This window comes from Eleutherodactylus coqui, chromosome 2 (genome assembly GCF_035609145.1).
Source record: "Eleutherodactylus coqui strain aEleCoq1 chromosome 2, aEleCoq1.hap1, whole genome shotgun sequence".
In the NCBI taxonomy this organism is placed as follows: domain Eukaryota; kingdom Metazoa; phylum Chordata; class Amphibia; order Anura; family Eleutherodactylidae; genus Eleutherodactylus; species Eleutherodactylus coqui.
Window position 1 is genome coordinate 62481619 of NC_089838.1, and position 27608 is coordinate 62509226.

The 27608-nt window shown below is 43.7% G+C and overlaps 1 protein-coding gene across 1 annotated transcript; it reads right to left on the minus strand.

Moving 5' to 3' along the window:
* On the minus strand, positions 1–27490 carry ETF1 (eukaryotic translation termination factor 1). Its single transcript, XM_066591053.1, has 11 exons — positions 27339–27490; positions 27140–27256; positions 16392–16567; positions 12435–12574; positions 10279–10417; positions 9851–10041; positions 8823–8952; positions 8275–8430; positions 8121–8185; positions 7511–7658; positions 1–1721 (listed from the first exon to the last, which is right to left on the minus strand). The coding sequence occupies exons 2-11, from the start codon at positions 27223–27225 to the stop codon at positions 1639–1641; spliced, it is 1314 nt and encodes a 437-aa protein (XP_066447150.1). The 5' UTR covers positions 27226–27256; positions 27339–27490; the 3' UTR covers positions 1–1638.
* Between the last annotated feature and the right edge of the window lie 118 nt (positions 27491–27608).

Here is a 27608-nt window from a genome sequence, read left to right on the forward strand (position 1 = left end):
TATTCTTAAATATGGTTTAATACTTTTCTCCATTTCTGTACATCACAACACCAAGTTATTACTGCTTGGGAACACTCATTTCAGGATATATAAGGTTAAGAATTGTACCCCATTTTATTTGTACATATATGTATATGATGTGCCACTGAAAAGAACACATTAAAGAAATACAAAAATTTGGCATCATTTCCAAATATAGCAAAAAGGAAGAAAGCTACCATGTTAAATTTTGTGTTTGAAGTAGAACAATTTTCTAAATCAATGCAAATTTACATCCGTTTTTTCTTAGAAACTTTATAACAGGCCCATGTACAACAGCATTATGCAGACTGTCAATTCTGAAATATCAAGACACGGCAAAATACTTATTTTGGAAGCAATTGACACTACAAAATAAGTAAAGTAGATCTGTCCTTAAAGGGACAGTACAATTTAATTTATGTGGTGGGAGGGGAAAAAGCAAGTCAATTTAACATTTGGAGATCTGGATAAAATTTAGTCCTTAAATAAATGGGCCAACAATGTGAAAAGAACTTATGACCCTTATGCAAGTAAGAAGAAAAATGAGACGGGAAAAAATTATGAAAAAAGTATATTCAGACTTTAGGTTATTACAGAAGTACAACATCAAATTAACGTTATGTCGAACGGTTACTGACCTGTCAGAGGAAATAGTTGTACGAGGGGATAAAGAAGTCACAATAATGACTTTAAAAAAGGAATAAAATTAAACAGACTAGTTCAAAGACTTGAGAGGTCAGGAGTTTTGCATATATGAATTGACCACTTCTATCGGGATACTGTGTGGAGGTGACGGAAGGCGACCAACCACACATTCCATACGTTGTCAGTCATTAGATGCTTGGTTAAGACCACTCAGAGCTGCGGGAAGCTTGATTAGTGTACGAAGTACTATATGCATGCTGTGTGCTGTTTTTACAGAATCATGCAAGGATAAGTCATCTTCATAACTGACCCTGTAATAAGGTTGGGTTATATCCTTTCCTCTTAATGCTAACTTTGTACTTACATTTTGGTGTCTTTTTGGTCCACCAATGTTACTAACTGGTAGTCACATCAATGGACTTCATTCGCTATAGAACAGAACTTACATAGCACATATAATTTATAAGAGGACTGTTAAGTGTCTCCGATCTGCTGTATACATTGTATAGTTTTACTGTGTACTCATCCATTCTTTATTTTGAAAAATCAAACAGTATAAATGGATAGCTTAACAACGTATTATTTACCCCTGACGTAAAATAAAAAGTACGCAGAATGGTTTATGAACTTGCACAGATATTTGAAGCAAACTAATTGCCTGTCTATAAAGATAAAATGAAAAAAAATTTTTTTTTCTCTTAAAATACAAGATGAACTGATTTCTTGGTAAGTAAAAACGGATTCTGTCATACACGTCCAAGTGGCATGAGGGAACCTTGCAGCTGCGTTTTACCATCATGACAAAAAAAAAAAAAAAAAAAGTTTTCATTTTTCTTATCCAATGCTTATAGGCAAAGTATTGGAAATGTTCAAATTCTAAGGCAAGGGTCCATTTTATTTTCCACCATAAATCATCTTCTTGGGTTGGATGCTGGAGGGTTAGGCACATTCTGCCAGACCCATCTCGACTACCTAGTAGTCATCCAGGTCAAAGAATTCATCATCTCCTCCTTGGTACTCCATTCCTTGAAAGTCAACTCTGTACCTCAAGATACCTGAAATATAAATTAGGTTTTAGTAAAGGACTAAATACTGCATTATAAAGGGGGGAGCAGGGAGGGATGCTGAATATGCCTTCTTATACAGATCACTTATATGAAGACATATATTTCATAGGAGGTGGGCACACACAGTTTGTGTTTAAAGCCACAGACGGGCGGGCATGGAGGCTCTGTTGTACTGCCTCTAGCTTGGCTACAAGATGTGATACAGGTGAGCATGAAAGCTCTAGTACCCCATTGTGCTGCGCTCTAGCTTGGATACAAGAATGTGATACAGGCGGGCATGGAAGCTCTAGTACCCTGCTGGGCCGCCTTTAGCTTGGATGCAAATTGTAATACAGGCAGGCATAGATGCATACAGGTTCCACATTATCGGGCAGCATATCCACATTTACTATAAATGAGCCTCTAGATCATGCAACCTTGTAAGCTATCATAGTTGGCAGCCCAGATGGTCCCAGACATGTTCTATTGATAAATCTGGTGACCGGGCAGCCACAGAAGTGTTACAATGTGGTGGAGACATTCCTGTGACATCAATTTTGAGTTCCAGGAGGCATGAGGGCCCACCCTATAGGGCAACTTCTTGCTAAATAACCATGGTTGTGCTGCTGTGGGGCATAATGAAGCATTAATCTGTTTCCCCCTAGGACTAAAAGCAGTACTTTAAAGGGGTTGTCCCGCGGCAGCAAGTGGGTCTATACACTTCTGTATGGCCATATTAATGCACATTGTGCATTAATTATGAGCCATACAGAAGTTATAAGAAGTTTTTCACTTACCTGCTCCGTTGCTAGCGTCCTCGTTTCCATGGAGCCGACTAATTTTCGGCGTCTAATGGCCAAATTAGCCGCGCTTGCGCAGTCCGGGTCTTCTTCTTTTCTCAATGGGGCCGCTCGTGCAGGATGCCGGCTCCGTGTAGCTCCGCCCCGTCACGTGCCGATTCCAGCCAATCAGGAGGCTGGAATCGGCAATGGACCGCACAGAAGCCCTGCGGTCCACCGAGGGAGAAGATCCCGGCGGCCATCTTCAACCGGTAAGTAAGAAGTCACCGGAGCGCAGGGATTCAGGTAAGCGCTGTGCGGGTTTTTTTTTTAAGTCCCTGCATCAGGGTTGTCTCACGCCGAACCGGGGGGGGGGGGGGGGGGGGGGTTGGAAAAAAAAAAAAAAAAACCCCGTTTCGGTGCGGGACAACCCCTTTAATTCTAAACTATTACTTTATAATAAACAAAGTGGCAGCGGCTAAAAATCCTTATATGGTCAGGGGGATCTTGATAACTAGTATTTAAAATATTGCATCTGTCCTTATAGTACACAGGGGTTCGAATTAACCCCATGGCTGTGCAGTTAAGACTAAGGAAAAAAGATTAACGTTAGAAATAAATGTGTAAATTCTAAAGGAAGCGATAAAGCTTTAGCTAAGGAACAATTAAGAATGACGTTGAGTGGAAAAAATTTTTTCTTCACAAAGATTAAAAGCCCCAATCACAAGTCTAGCTATCCCACTGAATTCACAAGAACACAACATATTGCAGAAACATTAACCCCTTAGTGACCAAGCCTGTTTGCGCCTTAATGACCAGGCCAAATTTTGCAAATCTGACACGTGTCACTTTAACATGGAAAAACACCAGAAAGGTTTTGCATATCCAAGCGATTCTGACATTGTTTTTTCGCCACATGTTGTACTTCATTTAGGCGAAAAAATTAGACCGATAGAATTTGTGTTTATTTATTAAAAGCGCCAAAATTGGGAAAATCTTGTAAAAAAAATCGTCATTTTTTCACATTTCCAACTGCAATATCTTAAATATGTGCAAACATAATATAGAAATTTTTGCTAAGATTTATATTTCCATCCGTTTACTTTATTTTGGGCGCACATTGGAAAAACTTTCGTTTTTTTAACCATTTAGGAGACGTACAAATTTAACATTACTTTTTAGCATTTTGAGGAACACTTTGTTTTCCGGCACCAAGCCAAGATTGGAAAGGCTCATAGGAGTCAAAATGATAGATACCCCCCACACATGACCCCATTTTAAAAACTACACCACTTAGTGTATTCACTGAGGGGTGTCATGAGTATTTTGACCCCACGTTTTTGTTTTTTTCAGGAATTAATTCAATTTAGAGGAGAAAGTAAAATTTCATATTTTTGCAAATCTGTCATTTTAAAGACATATTTTTTTCTTATAGTTTACATGAAAGAGGATTTTACACCCCAAAATGGATACCCCTGTTTCTCCCGTGTTCAGAAATATACTCATTGTGGTCCTAATGTTATATCTGAGTCCACAACGGGGCCCAAAATGAAAGGAGTAGTCAGTGTCTTTCAAAACAGAAATTTTGCTTGAAGTCCTTTTAGACCCCATAGCACACATGTAGAGTTCTTGAGTGCCCAAAACCATAGAGAACCCCCACAAATGGCCCTATTTTGAAAACTAGACCCCTTAAGGAATTTATATAGGGGTGTACTGCATATTTTGACCCCACAGTTTTTGAATGAATTCAAGCCAAGCAGAAGGAAAAAATTGTGATTTTCGTTTTTTGGCAATTCTGTCATTTTAAAAACAGCTTTTTTTGTACAGCACACATATGAATGAAGACTTGCACCCAAAAATGGATACCCCTGTTTATGCTGTTTTCATAAATATACCCATTGTGGCCCTAATCTTATGTCTGGATGCACAACGGGGCCCAAAATGAAAGGAGTAGTCGGTGGCTTTCAGAACATAGATTTTGCTTGAAGTCCTTTTAGGCCCCATTGCCCACTTGTAGAGTTCTTGAGCGCCCAAAACCATAGAGAACCCCCACAAATTACCCCATTTTGAAAACTAGACCCCTTAACGAATTTATCTAGGGGTGTACTGTGTATTTTAACCCTACAATTTTTGAATAGGTCTAAGCGAAGCAGTAAGAAAAAGTTACGATTTTTATTTTTTGGGCTATTGCGTCAATTTAAAAACAGGTTTTTTGTACAGCACACATATAAATGAAGACTTTCAGCCCAAAATAGATACCCGTTTGTCCCGTGTTCAGAAACATACCCATTGTGGCCCTAATAGACTTACAGGACACATGGCTAGGCCTACAATGAAAGGAATACCCGTTGGATTTCAGGGTACAACTGAATAAATTCCAGTCCCCATTGCCCACTTATAGAGCCATTGAGCGGCCAAAACTATAAAGAACCCCCTCAAATGACGCCATTTTGAAAACTAGACCCCTTAACAAATTCATCTAGGGGTGTACTGCGTATTTTGATCCCACAGCATTTGAATGAATCTAAGCAAAGCAGAGGGAAAAAGTTACGATTTTCAATTTTTTTGGCAATTTTTTAAATTTAAAAAGTTTTTTTTGTACAGTGTACATAGGAATGAAGACCTTCACCCCAAAATGGATACCCCTGTTTGTCCCGAGTTCAGAAACACACCCATTGTGGCCCTAATATACATACAGGACCCATGGCAAGGCCTATAAAGGAGGGAACACCCGTTGGATTTCAGGGCACAACTGAATACATTCCAGGCCCCATTGCTTATTTGTACGGAATAAAAATTGACTCCCTAAAAATTTTCCCGCCTCCGCCACACACTCCGCGCCCTTTTTGGCGTTCGCAAATCTTAGATAAAAGTAATAATGTGAACTGTGTGGTATTTCCAAAGACAGGGGTAATTACGGAGGCTGGTTGGAATGGGACCATGGGGCAATAAAGCCGTGTATCCCCCCCTCCTCTCCTGCTTTTTGGGGGTATTTCGTGACCTTAGTGGCAGGGACGGGGTGTGAAAAGTGGCGTTCCGTGAGTCTCCGTAAACTTGAAGAGGTGCGGCGGTCTCGCACAGAAGGCGCTCAACAAGCTGCTCTTGGAACTGCATGAAGGCGAGCATTCCCGGGGCTTCTTGTAAAATACGTATTACAGGTAGCGGTCTGAATAACGCCGGGCTCACGCAGCCGTAGGCGGAATCTGCTTGCGGAGGCCCGCAGCGGATCCCATCTGTGAGCCCGGCTGTGACCTTGCGTACGGCCGCGTAATGTACTGCGCATAACTGCGTACTTACACAGGCGGGCATGCGCAGTACACCTTTTTTTTGTTTGTATTTCCCGCACTGTCGCTTAGCGATGACGCAGGTACCCGCAGCCCGTATACAACGTAGTTGCGTATGGGCAGCAGGTATATCCGCGACCATGAAGCACAATTGGCTCTATGTTGCGGATATCCGCGGTAAAATAGAACCTGCTGCGTTCTGTTTTCTGCGAGTGGATTACATAATTCCAACCCGCTAATGTGAGCGCCATTGTGTAATCCAATGCGATTGATCCGCGTATTAGCGCGGATCAGACGCATGTGGAATCCGTAATTCCTATCCAGTCATGTGAGACCGACCTATGTTAGAGCACTACTTTTTTATTACGTGACCAGGCACCGCTCAACGAGGCCACCCGTCACTGCTCCACGCTCTCGGCGACCAAGGAGATTTTAAGTTTCCTGGGCTCCCTGACTCCTGCGCATGTGTCTGGTATTTTGCCGGCGGTTACATGTGCAGAATCCGGGTAAGTTCACGGATGAGGATCGCGTCGGGGGGCAAATACGGAGGCCTCCGGTAAAAAGTTTCATCTCCTCTCACCGACCGCATCGGTGAGGGGAGATGAAACTTCAATATTTTTTTTAAAACTTTTACGTGATCGCCATTATCCATTTTTTTTTAAAACTTTTACGTGATCGCCATTATCCATTTTATAACGGCGAACGCGTGATCAGGAACCGCTCACCGCGGCCCCCCGTGAAATCTCCAGGCTCTTTTCTCAGTTTTGTAGCCAGGAGTAGGGAGAATTTCAATTATCCTGGCAATCCACGGCTTTTGCGCATGCGTCTGCCATTGTGGCGACGGGCGTGTGCGCAGAAGCTGGGGTAAGGTCCGCGGATAAATCTGGGGGCCTTATGTAGGTACTTTCATCCTCCCTTACGGATATGATCCGTGAGGAGATGAAAAGGTACGCTTTTTAAACTTTTTTATAAACTTTAAAACTTTTTTTTAACTTTACATGATCACTGTCATCCATTGGAGGACAGTGATCATGTCCCTGGTGACATCTCTCTGCTCCTGGCTACACATGGCAGCCAGGAGCAGAGGGATTTTGAATTTCCCGGGGCTCGAGCCCCTCTGCGCGCATGCGCAGAGGGGGACTTCGGGTCCCAGAACACCGGGGACATCGGCGGACCTGAGGTGAGTATTTTCACCTCCCCTCATGGATCTGATCCATGAGGGGAGGTGAAACTAGCACTTTTTTTTTTTTTTTTACTTTTTCCGCGATCGCTGGCTACCTTCAGGAGTCGGGAGATTTTGAATTTGCCCGGGGCTCCCAGGCTTCTGTGCGTGCGACATCATCGTCTGGCGCGCATGCGCAGAAGAGCGGCAGCGGGTCCGGGAGGACCAGATTTCCGGGGGACACCGCCAACAAGCCAGGTGAGAATTTTCAGCTGAAACTAACTTTTTGGGCACTTTTATTTACTTTTTTGCGATCGGCGCTATCCATTGGATAGCGCCGATCGCAAAGCCGGGGGGGCTCTGTCACGTCCAGAGCCCACGGGGCTTTATTCTCTGTAGGACGCATGTTTTTACGTCCTCAGAGAATAAAGCCCACTTGGGCAGGACGTAAAAACACTATGGGCTGGTCGTTACGGGGTTAAAGCTTCAATGTGCATTAGTTGAGGGGAAAAAAGCTGTAAAGATGTAGGTTTTTGGGCATCTCCTATAGCAAGCGCATTAGTCTGCATTTACCTCCAATTCCACCAAATCCTTTCACAAACTGAGATCCTTCTTGTGACTTGTCTGTAACTATCTCCAGTGTAGCTCCAAATTTTTTGTAGTTATTAGCAAACCATTCTAATAGAGGCATACTCTCTATCAGCTCGTGTTCTTGTCCAGTCTAAAGAGAATTGAATCACAAATTAGATTGCACCAAAGACAAAAATATAAGCCACAAAGCTTCACTGAAAGTGTTCACCAGTTTTACAACATGAAGCATTGCATTAGTTGGTGCCATGTTTAGCACCATAAAATAAGTTCTAACGCTGTTTGGTAAGGCGACAGGGAGCCTGGGATGTACTTATGTTCCGCTGGAAAAGTCTGTGCGCAGTCTGAAATCTGGGATGACCTGAAGTGCGCGTGCCTAGCAGCCTGAAAGTCAGATTTTCAGACCGCACACAACTTCAACAGACACCCTGGGAACAGCGCAGTGGCTCCCTGTTACCTCACTGGACACCACCATATTTTCGGATATAGTTGGATATAGAGCCATCTAGGTCCTAAGTTTTAGTTGTAATTATTCTGACACTGTTGAGCAATTTTAATCAAAAAAAGCTCAAGCAGAATTTTACATAAGACATACCTCTTTGTCAATGAAGTGCGATTTGTCCTTTTCTTGTTCTGGTGTTAGATAAAGAACTTTCTCTTCTAGAAAGGGGAAAGACAACGTTAGGGTTTCAGAGTTTCATAGAACTTTTACAACTTTCTTCAAAGGGGAAGTGGAATGAGACTGTTACCTTCCGAGCCATTACATCTTAAGACATATCTCATGATATCCAGGTTCTCATACACTATTAGAATTTCCACGGCTCCCATTTCCAAAGCCTTTAGTGTGTCTTCAACGCCAAAACAATACTTCCCCGTGTCCTGACTGATTTCATCAAAGTATCTTCCTGTAAAGGAAAGAAATTAAACTTTAATTCACAAAATCATCAGTACAAGAGTACATAATGTTAGCTCACTTAATAAGCTGATGAATGAGATCTTTAAGAAGAGCTCTACATCAACTCAACTTTGTTAATCACACCTGTATAGTTCGTGTTAACTCAATTGACAGGACATCAATGCAATACATGGCAAGGCGAAACATAACCCCCTTCTATGTAGTTGACATGTTATAATATATAGCATACAGAATGAGGCTGAGGAGAATACAAATAAATCGAGGAGGGAAAAAAAAGAATCAGAAATTTCCTGCCAACATCAATGAAGTGATTAAAACTTCCAAATTTGACAGAACATGGGTTTTTTGCTTCTCTCACTAGACAGCCCACACGATTCTTACCTATTAGCTTCTTTTCTTGGATAAATTTCACATTTGAAAGGACTTCCGTTGATAGTTCAATTGCTTGGTTAAAACCATTTTCTCCCCCATAAGAGATATCTACTAGCTTCAGAACTTTCGATTGCAATCGCTAGGAAGAAACAATAAAGTAACATTAAGGATAATCTTCATTCAGTTGTAGTGCTAGTCTGCTCTATGCAGGCATACATGTTTTCAGGCATCGTAAGCCCCATTTACATGCAACGATTATTGCTTAAAATTTGCTCAAACTATGTCTTTTGAGCAATAATTATAGTGTGTAAATGCTACCATTGTTTACTTTTCGGCCGAATGGTTATTTTTAGTTGAGCTTAGAATCCATCGTTTACCCGGAGACCTGATAGCAGGGACCGCACATCGTTTCTCCACAGGAGCGCTGATAACATTGTATTCAGCTGCAGTCCCACGGCAGAACAAGAGCTGTATGCAGAGAACAGACCACCTGTTCTCTGCATACAGCGCATGGAGCCTCATTTACATGCAAAAGAAGCTAATAAGCAATAGTGCCCATTAGCAGCTTATGCTAAATGATCGCTTAAGCTGTCATTCTCCCTATCTTTTGACCAATTTTTGATCGATCATCTTTGCGTGTAAATGGGGCTTTACTCTGAAATGTTAAGAGGACCTGTCAGCAGAACCCTGTGTGGTTCTGTACCTCCACAATCCCTCCTAGAAATGTAACAATTAATAGCTGGAAGTATGTAATTGCAAATTTATATTTTGAGTTTCCACCTGGGGGCTCACTAGTACTACACAATTATGGTATATAGCTTGGAGAGGAGTCGGGAGAAAAATTGGGACAGAATTTTTAATTATCCCAGTTACATCTTAAACTGTTACAAACAAGTCCACCTTCACTGAAATTCATTGTCTAACATTTCAAATTCTGACAAGTGCAGTTTGTAGTCACAGGTTGGGCTCCACCTATCAGTATCTTGAATGTCATATGGCAACTCCCATGAAAAGAGACTTTGTAATAAACCTCTCACCTGATCAAACATATCAGACTGACTAAGCTCCGTTTTGAAGTCAGCTGACCCCGCCAACACGAGACCAGCTACGTTCACTTTATCACCGGAAATAAACAGCTGCACAGCAGTTTCTGCTACTTTCCTGACATAATTGTGTCGTTTCTCCATCCTTAGACGTGCAAAACGCAAAGCAGACTGCCCTCCTCTACCTGTTGGCGGATGGAAAGAAGAGTAGAATAAATATAATTTTATAGGGGGTGGGAGGAAGCAGCAAACTTGTCTAGGCAGGAGGTTAAAGGGATTCAGAGATTCATGGAACGGACTCTTGAAGCCACAGATAAGCTTCTTACAGGATTGTAAGTCATTAAATGGTACAAAGTGACGAGATTTTCCCACAATGACTATCCCCCTCTATCCTATTAAGATCTGCCGGTTCCATGACTCACCATGCTTCTTTGGAAGATCCACCGTGAATTTGTGCAGCACTTCTCTAGTATTTCCTTGTAGAGTTCCAAAGAGAGCTCCACTGCCATCTATTACTATGAATCCAAACTTGCTGTCATCCGAAAGGAGAGCTGTAAGAGCCTGCAACAACACATTGCCATGACTATATTACCACAGATTCTTCTAAAAAGAAGTGTCTAGTCTTGTGCGTAGTTGTTACTACGACGGTGTGGCCAAGTTCACATTTGCATCCTAAGATAAGGCGGATAATAAGTTCCAACTGAAATTCAATTTCATGGAATTGCCGAACAATGAAAAAGCCAACAGTTTTCTTCCATCAGACAAAAAGCCTTCCTGCAAATGACCTGAAATCCTATGCATCCACTTTTTGGTGGCGCCAGGCAGGTAGAGAGTGGGGAGTTACCAGTTACACTGCCAGGTGTTGGGAGACTTATTTTCAGGCATCGCTCCATAGGATGGAAAAATGACCGCGTTTACATACTTATTCCCTAAAAAAAAAAAAAATAGATATATATATCTATCTATATCTCTATACACTTGCCAAGTCTCTTCAATTAGAACCAGCACACCCCCAAGGGGGCACGCAAATGCACGCACAAGGGAATGCTTCAAAACACTGCGCAATTTGCTGGAAAGAACATGTGGAACTCTGAAGACTAAATAGCCATTTAAATCAGGGTGTATTTGTGTCTTGTCACACAGCTATAAACAGAGGAGAGCTCATAAATCTGACTGCATGATTATGGTTTGTGGATTTAGATGAATACAGAAGATAATCAGCAGTGATGTCCCAGGCTGTAGCTGTTCATGCAATGCTGTGCTGATGCACCATGGGATTGATGTGAAAGTAAAACATCAAGATGGTGTCTGGTAAGCATCAGACAGGAGGCTGCACTGCATGGAATTGGCTGTGATACACAGAGGAGACCTCCAGACTGTAACAGTCAGATGAGGCTTGTAGGGATGGAATAATTATTTTCGCTCTAAGAGGTGAGGTGAGGACACTACTGCACTTGTCAGGCAGAGCAGCCGATGCATAATATTCAGTAATTCTCTGATAAACCACCCTGTATGTTTGATCTTTTAGCACATGACTGAAAGAGCTTTCAATGTATCCTGAGGTACAGAACCTCATACATCATTTATCTAAGCACTTACCACTCTATTTGCCATAAGAGATACGGTAGGTGAGAGTTCCTTCAGCTAGAAAAGGACGAGAGAGCGCTATCCTGTAAATTCTGGCAAAACACCGAACTGCTATATAAATCAGAATAGATGCCATTAGCCCATGGGGGTCCATTCAGCTCAGTTATAACGGAACAGTTGGGCCAGGGAGTACAGTTTTTGTTCCTCTTTCAATATATGCCTCTAGATGTGGGTCTATTGTTACAGTTTCACACACACTATATGTAGATGATGTGCCCCCATCCTCCTCCCCTCCTAAGTGTCTCCACACCCCTCTGGATGCTCTCCTTAAGGAAAGAGTAAACCCCTCTCAACCCACGTACCAGGCCTCTCACCAGCCAAGCCAGAAACCTACTGCACACTGATGAGGCAAAAACCCCGAAACAGCTGTGTGTGTATGGCTTTCTGGCTTGGTTTCCTATTCCCAATCATTGGTTTAATTAAAGACTTGTTTAAAGAGTCGTACATTGATTTAAAGGAATTCTGCTATCCAATAGGTGGCGGTGCAGAGGAATAGTTCCATCTTCCTTATTTACACACTATATAAGCTTACTTCAACATATGAAATCAGAGGGAGATTTTCTCCTAAGGAGGGACATCCTGATTTACAAATTTGTAGTCTATAACCAAGATCCCATTTACATGTGCACCCACGATTGATTGTTTTTCCGTTGTTCGGCTCCATCCTAGGAGTAAACTAATGAAAGTACTAGTGGATCAGGCACATGGTGGAACCAAATAGTGTCAGCATGCCCCATTGACTGGCACTTTCCTGGACAAAATAGTGCATCACGTTAAACCATTTTGTCTGGGAGTTTCTGCTTGATCTGTGCCAGTACTCATTTGTGCCGACCACATGTCATATCACTCATTGACGCCAAGACTTGAACAAGTAGTAAAAAAAAAACAAAAAAAACACACAGGTAAACGCCAGAACTAAACCATACCATACCTCTGTGTGAAATTTATTGTCACATAAATACAAAGATGTGTTGATTGGTTTGAAAGGTTCAAAGTCAATGTTAACTTTCTTCTCCTTTCCTTCTTCTGTTACAATTGTTCCACAGTAAACCACTAAACCATTTGGTGGTACTAAAAAAAAAAAACAAAAACAGTTATGTCAGACGGCAGTGATCAAAATCTAGCAGTATCAATTTGAAGACATGTCCTGATCCGCAACCCCCCCATAATTTAGGACAAACTCTGTTCTTTCTGCAGATAAGCACACTAAAAGGTTATGGAAACCTTTGTGTGTGAACGAACACACACACACACACACACACACACACACACACACACACACAATAAAGGCCCTTTTACACGCAGCGATTATGGCTAAAAATTTGTTCAAACAGCCAAAAGGGAGCAATAATGGTTACATGTAAACGCAGGTAATCGTGCACCATTTGCTCAAATGTCGTTAAGAGCTGTTTTTTAGCAAGCAAAAAAAAAAAAAAAAACATCCATTGGCTGTTCAAAAAACTTTACCAGCGTACTCATTGGGTTTGCTTTGCATACATAATGAGTACATCGTTTACTATGAGAACAATGGAATCAGATGTTTGCTCAGCTGGGCGTGTATTTATGCAATAACCATCACATAAACACACGCCCAGCTGAGCTAATAACTTGTGAAGGAAAATGCAGGTGATTAAAGCCATTATCTGCACGTGTAATTTTACTCAAAAACGTTGGCAGTTCGTTCAGTCGTGCGATTGTTTAAGTGATAATCGCAGCATATAAAAGGGCCTTAAGTCACTGCAGAAAAAAAAAAAGAAAAAATTTTTAAATTTGTGGCTGGGGAGGAGGGGGAGAGGGTACAGTTCCAGCACTAAACAGCCGAAGCTCAGCCCCCCTCCCCTCTGTGACAGAGGGTGTGTAGACACACCCATTCGATACTACACAAATGTTATATCCCCTTTACTCTGAGAGACAGCTTGGTAATGGACAGATTCTATAACTTGCAGAGCAGCACATAACAAAACAGTACTAGAAGGTGAAACGTGCTGGGTCATGACTAGCATCTTCCAACACTGTCATTAAGCCCTCTGTAATAAGTTTTTTTTCCCTACAGACATAGCAGAGGTTTGTTTTTTGCTAATTCTCTTTTACCAAGAACTTAAGAGTGACTAACAATCAATTACATAAGCTTTTTATAGACTGCACTTCCTTGTGTGGAAGCTCACATGAACTTACAAGTGACTAATATACCAATTTCTTCCTGTCACTGCAGAAAGCAGGGGTCATGTCTCACAAATCCCTTGCTGTGTAATGTGTCCCTCAGAGCAGCTTCATCATAAAGAGGAGCAGCCTTTAAATTGTCTCACTGACTGATTCTGCAAATCTGTTGGTCTATCTACAGTGTCTTGGAACAAATACAAGCATAGAAACCAAATAAGACATTTTTAATGAAAACCTATTACAATATGCCTTCATTTCCAAGGACACATCTAAGAAACAGAGGTCATTCAACTTCAAACAGCTGTAGCTCAGGTTCTACAGACATGATTTTGGCACGAGTTTAAAGCCGAGCATTAAGCTTTACAATGACATCAGAAGCTTGTCTGCAGCACTGTCAAAACAGCTATGGTCATCTGAAGCGGGCTTGGGAATACTGAATTTACATCTGTCATGTCACTGTGTTCAGAATCTAATGATCCGGAGAAAAAAGTTAACATAATATTTTACCACATGGTGAATGCCTTAAAAGAAACAAGGGGGAAATTGCAGTTTTTCTCCAATTGCTTATGTACCCAAAATTAGTTACTATAAAAACTCGAAGTAAGCCTGCAAAATATTAGGTGTAATATAGCTACAATGACAAGTTTGAGTTATGATTGCTGGGACACAAAATGGAAGACTTGATTTACAGGTTCTTAAAGCTAAAATGTCATTAAAAAAGTGTTAAAAATGGAATTAAGGTGACAGTTACACGACAAATATATTTGAGACATTTAAAAAAAAAAAAAACGTTAAATATGTTTGTTTTTTTTATTGTAGACTTTTAATGTTAAGGGTTATATCTAAGGATTTATTAACATTAAATTATAATCTGACTTTAGTGTCTTTCCCCACACAAATGTTGAAGTGAATGAGTCTAGCTTTGCCGGAATCAGCCTACATTTCAACTTGTGTTGAAGTTCTGTTTGGCCATTACATCATATATGCAAGAATAGCGCAGAATGAAGATATTCTAGCAGTCAAAGTCATGGAACTCATTGCAAGTCAAAACTAGTTAATCAGCTTTTTAGTAATAATGTAGGTGATTACAACCAATTCTGAAGAGTGCACCATACAAATAATGGCACACCCATGCTCCATGTCCCCATTTTATTTCTAAATCCAGTTACCAATAGTAACAGCCACCAGCACCACTTTCAAACAATGGCCACGCCTGCGCAGTTCACCACCTCCGCCCATATTGAGCTGAATTCAAAATGAATGGGAAAGCAAGGAAGGTCTTGGCACTTGTGGCCTTGGCGCAAAAGACTGCCACTAAGGAATCCACATTATTCCACCCACAATCAATGGGAAACCACGCCATACTTCATACAGAGTCTGAAATATGCGTCTGGAAACTAAGCTCAATGTTATACGTAAATTGTTGACGCAGATGCCACATTCGAAGACGCACTGGATGGCAGTAGTATGTGTACAACATTGTGTGGCGCAGAGTGTTAAGGAAGCAGAAATGCAGTCCTAAGCTCTCACTCATGACCTGAAGGTTGCGAGTTCTATACCTGCATGGTTCAGGTAGCCGGCTCAAGGTTGATTCAGCTTTCCATCCTTCCAAGGTTGGTAAAATAAGCACCCAGCTTGGTGGGGGTAATAAATAAATTACCTGAAAGCGCTGCAGAATAAGTTGGCGCTATACAAATAAATATTTATTCCTAGTTGAAAGTCCACAGAAATCAAATTTTCCCAAAACAGACCTGAACAGAACAAGCCATGTGAATGAGATTTTAACATATCTTAGCATGTCTACTGTTTGCTGTGGATGTTACCCTTGGCCATGTAAAGCATGAAACCTGAAGCATTTCTTTACCGAAATCCTGACAAAAACTACATCCCGAAAGCTATACAGAAGCTGCATTACACCAACAGTTACGCTTTCTTCTACGAGTAACTATATTACAATCGAAGTTCTACGACAAGAAAAAAATAATTGGATTCCACAAGCATTTACAATAAGGCAGAATAAAAGGGTTGTATAGGAAAGTATTAGATACCTGAATAAGAGTGATCTGAGACTATTGCATCACTGTCTCCCTCCCTCCTGATTGCCCGGGCATGATCACCCAACTCAACCACTTCTTTCTTGTGCTGTGAAGAAAGCATCTCAAGGCCTGTCAGCCAACAGGAGAGAGGGATCTGCCATTTGGGCGGCTTTTCAGCGCCACTTGCCACTAGCTTAGTTGCTCAGTTCTATTACAGCATCTAAATTAAAAAGGAACGGTTACTGGATAAAATCAGCAAGGCTGGTGCACATAGCTCTGCAGCCGCGGCCCTGCTCACGCCATCACCCCCCACCTCTTTTATGTTCACCACCGTTCAACCAGACAGCTTCTTCTAAGGTCTAGCTCCTGGCCTCTCAGTTATGCAGTCCCCACCGCTCACTCTCAGTGAGTGTCAGACTCAATGGACAACCCAGAGAGCGAACTGAGGAGATCACGCCCACTTGACGCACTGACCAAAGAAGAGCCCATCCAGGCAAACAGAGGTTAGAAATGGCAAAAAATAAAAACCCACAGGGACAGAGTCAGCAGGGCCACGACTGCAGTTATGCAGCCAGCCCTGCCGATTTTATCCCGTGACAGGTCCTCTTTAAAGAGGTCTCCTTCTGCCTCCAAGACAGATCCTAAATGATCACTTTTCTTTTTGGTGAAATAAGCAGGGTAAATAAGCTTACCTTTATTATAGAGCTTCAGCCGTTGTTGTACAGATGTAATTGCTCCCAGGACAGATAGACGGTTCACACGTGACTTAATGTTAGACGCTGTACCAAACTCATCTGCCAACATCTTGGCCACTCTTGAAATTTGGTCTTTGGGAGGAATGATCAAAGAGATCATGCTGGTGCCATTTCTGTAACAAGGAAAAATTTGAACCACTTAAATACGAACTTCATTCACATTTTTCAAGATTACTTCAAACAATTTTTGAAATGACTCTGCAGGGTTTTAGTAAAGCAGCCTTCACACTTGCGGCGGGGCTCCGTTTTTCTGCTTCATTTGGGGATCAGGAAAGGGGAATCCCTTGGCTGAAAAGCTCTGTATTATGACAGAACGCCTATGATTTGCCATTCTTCTGTATATCTCCCTGTCCTAGGGGAAGGGTGACATGGGAGTTTTGTTCATGTTATCCCCCTCACCTTCCCTCACCCGATAAGAGTATATTTGCTCTCTAATTGTCATACATGGGTTTTTTTCTCTCAAAAAATTTGTGAAATAGACTTGCTCATTTAATCATTTCTCTACACCACTTAACCCTGCAGGTGCCGCAGTCATTGCTGAATGTGGCATCTAAACGTTTTTACAAAAAACAAAAATTTGAAGCCTTTTTTCCCCTTACACAAGGTTTTAAATAAAAAAATCCTAGACATAGCCAGTACTGTAAGTATGCACATCAGAAGGGTACAAAAAAAAACCTGCAAGCTGTCCCACAAAAACAGGCCTGATATAGCTCTATCAAATGAAAAAAAAATGCTCCAGTCATGGAATGTGGTGCCACAGTTTTTTTTTGTTTTGTTTTTTTTTAAAAAAAGTGTTAGTATTGCAGAAAAGTGGTAAAACCTAAGGCCGGCTGTCCACAGGCGATGCAGCATCCCGCGGCGAAGCTCCGCCGGTCAGCCCTATCTAATAGATAGGCTAACCGCGGAGAGAATCGGGGCAATTCGCAGCATGCTGCGAATTGCCCGCCGCGAGCGGAGAATCGCAATGGTTCTCCGCTCATGGATAGGTGCTGGCGCTTTCATTAGCAATGCTACGGGAAGCGTCGGCCAGTGTGATTCGCCGGCGGTTTACCGCCAGTGACAGGGGAACTAAATCCTCTAAATTAGGCGTTTTCATAATCAAAATAACTCTTAAGAGTGAAGGTAACACAATATTTATACCACAGTGTGAATACCATGAAATACATGGCAAACAGGGTGGAATTGCTATTTTCTTAGAAAAGAAAATGTAATCAATAATTAGTTATTCAATACTTTATGTGCACCCGAAATTGGTTTATATGAAAACTAGAACTTGTTCCACAAAATCAAACAGCTACATTGAAGTAAAAATTAAATGATGACCACTGGAACAAGATTTACCCGCTCTTAATGCCGCTTTACACAGCCGAGAAACTCTTGCGAGATTTTTGTGATGCGAGACGCACAAATATGAACCCTATTCTTTGGGCATTCCCCCGGAAGGCCTCGCTCATTGTCTTCAGTGGGGCCAAAAAAAAAACAAAAAACATTGCGTGGTGATGCAAGGATTCCCATTGAAAACAAAGGGAAACAATTGCCGAGCCTTTTGTATGGCTGAAAGCTGCACCAGAAGATCGCAACTGCACTGGAGTCATGGGAGGAGTTTGAGACAAACACCTCGAATCAGCAGGGACATCGCATGTGCGCAAGCGCAATATCGGGCCGAGTTCCACAGCCCAACACTGCACTCACCCCTGTGAAATTAGCCTATGGCTAAAATTTAGGGGGTTAAAAATGGGTTTCTACGGGAACATAAGGTTGCTCAAAAATGTCGGCCTGCAGTAGTAAAATAGCAGAATGCATACTCTCGCTCCCACGCCCGGCTACTGCCGCCTCACCAGCTCTCCGGTCCCTGTGGGTCTTTACTCCCCAATGCAAGGAACCAGTGATGACAACCCTGACCAAAGGGTCACGTGATCGATGCAGCCAATCACCGACTCCCTCCAACAAGTGAATAGCTGACACGCCCATGTGACCCAGTGTCAGGTTCACCACTCCTCTCCAGGTAGTGAAGGTCAATGTAGACTGGAAAACTGGCGAGACGGCAGCAGAACGTGGAAGTGCGAGTATAAAGTCTGTTATTTTACTACTGCAGGGTGAAGGAGTTTTTGAACAAAACTATTTCCCCGGATAAACCCTTTAAGGCAACTGAGTTGTGAAGTCTATTTACAGGAGACAAACTTAAGAAAAAAAAAAAAATGAAATAAAAATTTGGGAGTATTTTTGCATGACTGTTGGGGGTTACGCACATCAACACACATTGGAGATAAACCAACTAAACAATGCCGTAGTCCCCATTATGCATAAGTGTGCAAAATGAAAACAATATAAATGCAATACATTTTATACACACGCACTCCCCTGCCTCATCTCTTCTGGGTAAATGAAAGGAAGAAAAGTGGACAATAATAAAAAACACAACAGGGTATACAACAATGACCGCCATCTAAAATCTAGAACCAACGGGCCCCTTCCATGTGCCGACAGTCGGGTCAACGAGCACCGACATCACAGCTAAGGTAGTCAGCGCTCGTGCAGAGCGTTTACACGGACAGACTTCACCGCTGGATCGCGGGCTTCTTACTTAACGATTCACCTCCTATGTTGAGCGGGGAGCATGATTGTTATGTTGATTGAAAAGTCAGCAACAAGAACCGGTGAACGAATACTGGGCGAGTTCTGTGCAGTTACACTGAACGATGAGCACTCAAATTCATTTCTTTGAACGAACTTTGAGCGATAATGGTCCCCTGTAGATGGCGCATAAGTAGAGGTGGTGCTGCCGTGGAGCGCGGTAGTGTAATAAGAGGCACAAGATAATGGCCCATAAGTAGAGGTGGTGCTGCCGTGGAGCGCGGTAGTGTAATAAGAGGCACAAGATAATGGCCCATAAGTAGAGGTGGTGCTGCCGTGGAGCGTGCTAGTGGAATAAGAGGCATAAGATAATGCCCCATAAGTAGAGGTGGTGCTGCCATGGAGCGTGCTAGTGGAATAAGAGGCATAAGATAATGGCCCATAAGTAGAGGTGGTGCTGCCGTGGAGCGTGCTAGTGGAATAAGAGGCATAAGATAATGGCCCATAAGTAGAGGTGGTGCTGCCGTGGAGCGTGCTAGTGGAATAAGAGGCATAAGATAATGGCCCATAAGTAGAGGTGGTGCTGCCGTGGAGCGTGCTAGTGGAATAAGAGGCATAAGATAATGGCCCATAAGTAGAGGTGGTGCTGCCGTGGAGCGTGCTAGTGGAATAAGAGGCATAAGATAATGGCCCATAAGTAGAGGTGGTGCTGCCGTGGAGCGTGCTAGTGGAATAAGAGGCATAAGATAATGGCCCATAAGTAGAGGTGGTGCTGCCGTGGAGCGCGGTAGTGGAATAAGAGGCATAAGATAATGGCCCATAAGTAGAGGTGGTGCTGCCGTGGAGCGCGGTAGTGGAATAAGAGGCATAAGATAATGGCCCATAAGTAGAGGTGATACTGCCGTGGAGCGCGCTAGTTCAATAAGAGGCACAAGATAATGGCCCATAAGTAGAGGTGGTGCTGCCGTGCAGCGTGCTAGTGGAATAAGAGGCATAAGATAATGGCCCATAAGTAGAGGTGGTGCTGCCGTGGAGCGTGCTAGTGGAATAAGAGGCATAAGATAATGGCCCATAAGTAGAGGTGGTGCTGCCGTGGAGCGTGCTAGTGGAATAAGAGGCATAAGATAATGGCCCATAAGTAGAGGTGGTGCTGCCGTGGAGCGCGGTAGTGGAATAAGAGGCATAAGATAATGGCCCATAAGTAGAGGTGATACTGCCGTGGAGCGCGCTAGTTCAATAAGAGGCACAAGATAATGGCCCATAAGTAGAGGGGGTGCTGCCGTGGAGCGTGCTAGTGGAATAAGAGGCACAAGCCTTTTAATACATTTGCCACAGGTTTCGGACCTTCTGCATGTCAAAGCTGAAATCTATGTCAGCTACGAGCAGGCATAGGTGTAAGCGATAATTTCCATCAGTTTTTGGCATAAATCTGAAAGGCTGCGAGTAGCACCAGCCCCCAGCGTTAAGCCCCAAGAGCAATGGTTGCTTACACCAAATCTGCAACTTCTCTACTACAAAATCCTGGCACAACGTGTTTAAAAAAAAAAAATTTAAAAAAATACAGCGAATTAGAATGTCAGGTGGGCGGCCACACCGAAAATTCTTTAGAAATATGTAAAACACAAAATAAAAACCCGATTTATACAAAAGGTTATTTTCTGATAACACATTCCCCTTGAAGGGAATCTGTCAGCTGAAACACGCTGTCCAAACTGCGGCATCATGTTATAGAGCCGGAGGAGCTGAACGTATATGAGATTATAATTTATGGGGAAAGATTCAGTATATAATATATATATATTATATACTGTATATACTCCAGTCTTGGCCGAGCCAGTAAATTTTACCACAAAAAAAAAGGTAAAAAAAAAAAAAAACAAAAACAAAAAAGAATTACTGACGCGAGTATAAGCAGAGTTATACTAGAGGATATGCTGGGTAAAAACAACCCTCCATACTCACCTCCCAGCTGGCGGTGCAGCAAGCTGCTAGAATCCTCCCTGCTGTACTCTGCTCAGCTCTGTCACTCCCCTCCCGTCAGAGTTGTGATAGGCTGTGAATGATCGAGCGCCGGTTGTCATTGGCCGGTGCTCGATCCAATCACAGCGTTGATGGTGGGGGATTTGAAAGCCAAGCAGGGAGAATTTTAAATCAGAAGTTTGCTTCTTAACCCTTTCCCGACTAGAGTATAAGCAGAGGGGGCTTTTTCAGCACAAAAGCAATGTGCTGAAAAACTGCTTATACAGTAATTTGTATTCATTTATACCTCTGCACATTCTGAGCTGAAGCGTCCAATGGGCGGTCCTACTGGCAGCCTTCCCTGTACGCACATACACAGAGCTGTCTATCACTGATAGGGCTGCCCACTGGACTGTTCAGCTCAGAAGGAGCAGAGGTTTAAAAGAATACAAATTATACTGAAGCTTTCCTCATAAAACTATAAAAAAAAATATATATATATATATATACACATATATATATATATATATATATACACACACACATATACATATACACACACAGCTGAATTAGAACGCAAGATCTAAAAATAGTGAGATGACACATTGTCAGTGTCTAGCGCCATTGGAGCTTGTGGGGAGATCCAGGGCATCACAGAACCCGAAAAGCTCAGATTATTGGTCACAGCAGTACAGAACGAGGGGTTTATTTACTATTGAAAATTCAACACTTTTCTGGTGAAACTTGCATCACACATAAAAACTGTGTTTGACACTTTTGCTGGGTCCAATAAAGGGCATTTTTTTCCTGCAAAAAATCTGAGCCCCGACTCAACTATGTTGACAGAAAAATCAAAGTGTTATGGTGGTCAGAAGATGCAAGCAGAAAATAATTTTATGCTTTTCCAAATATACTTGAGTAGAAGCCTAGTTCTTCAGCACATTTTGTTAGGCTGAAAAAGCTCCCCTCGGCTTATACTGTAGTGAGGTTTAAAAAAATAAATAAAGTGACAACAAAAAACCCTCAATACTTATCTCCCAGCCTGTGTCTGAGTCCCCGGCGGGATGATCTCCCTGGCGGTGCGGCAAGCTGCTTGAGAATTCTCCCCGCTGTCATCTCCCTGCTTAGCTTTGAATTCCCCCGCCGTCAGCACTGTGTAGGTAACGGCTGTGATTGGATCGAGCGCCAACCAATCACAGCCATTCAGTGGATGACATTGCTGAATGGCTGTGATTGGTTTATCGAGCCTCGGCTGTAATTGGCTGGCACTCGATCCAAACACAGCACTTACTTACACAGAGCTGATGGCAGGAAAATTCTCAAGCAGCTTGCCGCACCGCGGGGAGACCATTGCGCCGGGGACACAGACGCCGGCTGGGAGGTGAGTATTGCATTTTTTTTTTTTTACCTAGTATATACTCGAGTATAGCTCGGCTTATATTCGAATCAATAAGTTTTCCCAGTTTTTTGTGGTAAAACTTATTGACTCGGCTTATACTCGGGTCGGCTAATACTCGAGTACATACGGTATTTCGTATTTTAAAAAAAATAGTACAGCAAAAAAAAAAAAAAAAACACTATAAATTTGGTATCATCAAAACTGTACTGACCCATAATATAAAGTTGTCATTTTTGCTGCAGTGTGTATGCCGTAAAACAAGACTTTCCCCAAAGATGTTAGAATTTTGTTTCCCCTGCATTTCACTCCACTAATAGATTTGTTACAGTACATTATGTAGTACTACTGTAACATACAGCTAACCCCACAAAAACAAGCTAGCAGACAGCTATGTCGACGGACAAATTAAAAAAAAAAAGTTAGGTTTTTAAAAGCAGAGAGGAAAACCCAAAAATGAAAAAAGGAGATACGTCTTTAAGGGGCTAAATAAGACTGGTGTGTTTTGGGGGTTTGTTTGTTTTTTTAATATCAGTCACATTTAGAAAAACATATTGGGGGTGCACAACCGGGTTACGAGTTTTTATTTGTAGATTCAAGTGGCAGGCAGGATGCTTTAGCTCATCGTCTGGTGCAAACGGTAAGAAAACACCTTGCTATGGCTCTGAGCCACTGACCACCCTAAGCTTAAAGCAGAGGTCCCCAACCAGTGGCTAGCTAGGAGTCCTGAGAGCGTGTACAATAGAACACTGGCGCCCCGTCCCCCAGGACACTGGCGCCCCGTCCCCCAGGACACTGGCGCCCCGTCCCCCAGGACACTGGCGCCCCGTCCCCCAGGACACTGGCAATCTGGGTGATGTAAACACCAGTTATCAATTTTCAAACTGATCTAGACCTACAAAATAACGTTTCATGACCGTTTTTCCATGTTGACGACGTGAAAATATCTGACTTGATCGCGGCTCTCGACTAGTATAATGTCGCACACAAGGTATAAAGCATTGGGGATTTCCAGCATAGGTGTGCCATTAAAGGGAAAACAAAACAGACCTTCAGACACATCAGCAGTTCTAATTGGTGGGGATGGAAGGGATACCCACCAATGAAATAAAGCAGCAGAGCTCCCTGGAGCCAGACAAGATGCTAGCATTTTCATTTTATCTCCTCTGCCAGGACAGAGGCGGCTTCTAATATCGCTCTTCCAGTTGCTACATTTGAGGTCTGCCAGAAGTCTATAAAGCTGGGCCTACAGATAAGTCTGAAGTAGCTCAACAGACTCTACTAAATGATTCTTCTTGTGTGGATGAGCGATCACTTTAGCCAACAGTTTGTCAGCATCTGGAAAGCCGTCAGCGGTGATTAACCTTCATCTGACGGCCAACGGCACCGGATCCCACTAGTAAACCAACGGCTGTCCCGTCAAAAAGATTCCCACAATGAAAAAAAGATTAAAAGGCAGCCCAGTGAAAGCACTCGCCCCTCCCGCCTCCACACTACACAACATATGGCCAACTTGAACTTTAAAGGGAAGGAGTCCTCAGAAAATGACTTCTTCTAGAGATCAGGGCTTTATGGTAAACATTTAAGAAATTATGTTTAAACTTTTGAAGTCACAAATTATATTAAAACTTAAAATCCTTCAGTTTTCACACTTCTCACTAAACCTAATAATAGTCTGACACTTCCTGTTCTGTAGAGAAAAAAAGGGAATAATCTCTTTGTCATGGCAGGCAGGATTACACCGAGGAGGTAACACCTATATATAGAGAACACAGGATCCACCATTCACTATTCACTATAGGTGAGTCACAACTTATCTCCTCCCCTCCCTGCACAGGTCAGAGCATGCCTGCAACAGTCTCCTGTAGAAGTCAACGGCTCCCCTCCTGTCCACTGTGTGACTGGGACAAGATTGCGGCTGTAAAGCATCTCTCTAAATGCTGTTAACTGCAGCAATGGCAAGATGGCCGACTCCAAAGTCATGACCAGGGAAAAGAATATAAAAAAAAAAATCTACAATCAGAAAATAACAGCTGAAAAAAATTTTTTTGAAAGTTTCGCTATTTGATTGTAACGAGTTTAAAAGAAAATAAATAAATGAATGGCGATTCATTCTTTTTAACTACCGATAAGGACTGAAAGGCAGTCAGTAAAAAGCTCTTTCAACCTACTTCTCTGTCTAAAACGTACGGCCGGCCTAGCATCCACCGCCGCAGCGTCTCCGTCACCAAGGCAAGTTCATTATACTTGTGACGACCAACATAGGTCACTCTAAGGGTCTGTCCTACGGCGGATTTTCAGCACGGATTCCACACAAAGATCCGTACCAAATCCAAGGCCTGTTTGTTTGAATGGGAATCTGAATATTTCTGTAATGGATTTAAAATCCACAATGTGGAAAAAAAATGTGATCTGTTACTTCTTGGCGTAGAACGCACACATGGGTTTACCCATTGAAAGACGGCAGAATCCGAGTGCGGAACCGCAGCCTTCCATCTGGTGAGAACGGCAGAAGCCACATGGAAAAATCTAGGTCAGATTCTGCCGTTCCATCCCACACAGCAGAGGCTTTACACAGCAATCCATTATTAAAAAGGCCTAGTTCATTCTTAAAATTATTACAATTACTTTAAAATAAAGGAATGGGTTCACCATTTTGTGCGGCGTTTTGATATAAAGTTTGTAGAATAAAGTTTGTGTGTAATATATATACATATATATATATATATACACACACACATATACATATATATATATATATATACACACACACACATACACACACACACCTGTGTCCCCCCTGATGTCATACACGACCTCATAGCCCCCAGTTACAGGGGAAATCATCCTCCTAGTGCCATGGTGGCAAAACCTTAGTGCCCAAACTGCAACCCAAAACCCACTTATTCATCGCAGAGCGCCAACACAGCCGTGTTACACGGGACGATTATCACTCAAAATTCATTCAAACAAACAAATATGAGCAACGATCGTGCAGCGTAAGGGCCCATAAAGAGCCGCTCACTCTCCATTCGCAGTTTGTTACTGTTGGCTTCTCGCTCCGTGTAAACGTTCCTCGCTCAACACAGGTAGAGCGAGGAGCAAAAAAATAAAACCAGCAGTGACCTCTGCCAGTGTAAACGCCCTGTGCGAGCGTCCACGACAAGCATCAGCGCTTGCGCAGGGCGTTCACCCGACTGTTATTTGTGCTGGGGCGATGGCATGGGTGCCCACAATGAGGGCTCCGGATGCCCCCTCCGGCACACGTGCCATAGCTTCACCACCACTGTCTTAGTGTGACAGTAGTCCCTGACAGAGCTGGTCAGGGGTCTGCCAAGACCCTGTAGTTCTGACATGCGGGAGTGCTGGCGATCACTGGGGCCGGTGTCGGAAAAGGCAGTGCCGCTTCCTGCAAGCGCTACATATGTGGCTTGTAAGGCCGGCTTCACACAGGCCAGAAAATCGTGCGGAATATGTGCGCTGCGAGAATCACAAATATGAACCCCATTCTTCTAAACGGGGCCATACACCCGCGATGCAGGAAGCATATCGCTGCACGTTCTCTCTTCCTGCGTGCCCTCGCATCGCTCATTGTTTTAACGGGGCCGGCGACAGCATCGCGCCGCGTCCAGAGCGCACGCAATGCAAGATCTGCCATTGGAAACAATCCTCGCAGGAGGATGCCTTCATCCCCGAAGTGGTGCGAGGATGTTTTGACATGAAGACTCCTGCATCCTCTGGGATTTCACACAGATGGCGAGCGCGATATGGCGGTAGGGTTCGCGGTCCGATATCGCACTTGCCAGTGTGAAGTTATCCTCAGGGAGATGGCAGCCGTGGTTAACAACCGCTTCAGTCTCCTTGAGGTCGTCGGATGTGTCTGACAGCAGAGAGCCCGACCTGCTGGACTGCCGGCGCTGTAATCTCACGCTGTGGCTTTACCATCAGCGGGGGTTAACAAGCAGGATTTTTTTTGAGGGGGGGATGGGGAAGCATACTTACCCGTCTTGGGCCGCCAGCTCTGGCACCTGGCGAGGATGTCCTCCACTGGTTGCTAACTGCAGGCATCCGCGCTAATACCCTGGGCGCCGCGGTACCAGGACAGCGAGGCTGCGGTCTTCGATTGACGGCAGCGGTCACCTGATCAGCGGAGGTGTTGGAACCGCTCAGCTGTGTCCCAGAAGGACCAAAAAAACTGTTGAGTACGCCCGCTTATTTTCAGAGGGTCATAACCACCCATTTAAGAAAAAAAAAAAAGTTTAGGGGATCACAGGACCGGTAAGTGCCCCACGGACTAATCAGCAGGCGCCAATAATCCACCCACATGTAGCAGCGATAAACAATATCCGAAAAAATAAATTACTAGGCAATCCCCCATCAACCCGATACGAACCCTCCCCGGCGACCCGCAGGTGTGCCCACAGGCAGCCATCGCTGCATCGGTATTTACCAGCCCTGCAGATGCCAGTAGTGTGCCAGGTGGCTTACAAACAGGGCCAGCGCAGCAGAATCAGCAACGGGTAACAGGTTTGCCCGTTGTCACTCGCCATCCGCGCAGCGGTATGCGGGGTCACCCTGCGCAGGGCGGTTACCCCCTCTGTTATAGTCCACAAATTGAAGACAAGAATTATAATGTTAGAGCAGCCGGCAGTGAATCCCAGCCGGCACCGCAGGGGTTAACCCGCCGCCGGTGTCCCCGGGAACATGGGGACACGCGGCCTCCCCGCACAGCGCCCCCTGCCGCCGCCGCGCTCACCCTCTAGCCGCCTCCAAGCTTTTGATGAGCTTCTTGATCTTCCAGATCTCCACATTTCGGTCCGCCGCACTCGGATCGTCCGCCATCTTCTCTCCTCCTCCTGCCTGAAGCCGAGAGCTGCACAACAGAGAAGCCAACGGTTGGTCGCGGCACACAGTCCCCCGCCCGCGGCCCGCCGAGCACTGGGCGTGCGGCTCACCTGTCCCCTAGTCCCGGCTCTCAGCCCGCAGCACGCCGCCCGCGCTCTATGGAGGCAGCAGCTCCCAGAAGTGACGTACTGACCGGCTTCTTTCTTCGCCGAGCCTGCTGCTGCTGCATGTGTTGCAATCCCAGCCTGCTCACATGGGGTACGCGACGTCACTTCCTGCCGCCGCCAACACCTGGCCTCCCCATTGGACGAGCTAGTGGAAATAAGGCAGAAGGTGACTGGCTGCGGCCGTGGGCGCGCGAGTGACACCTAGCGGCGGGA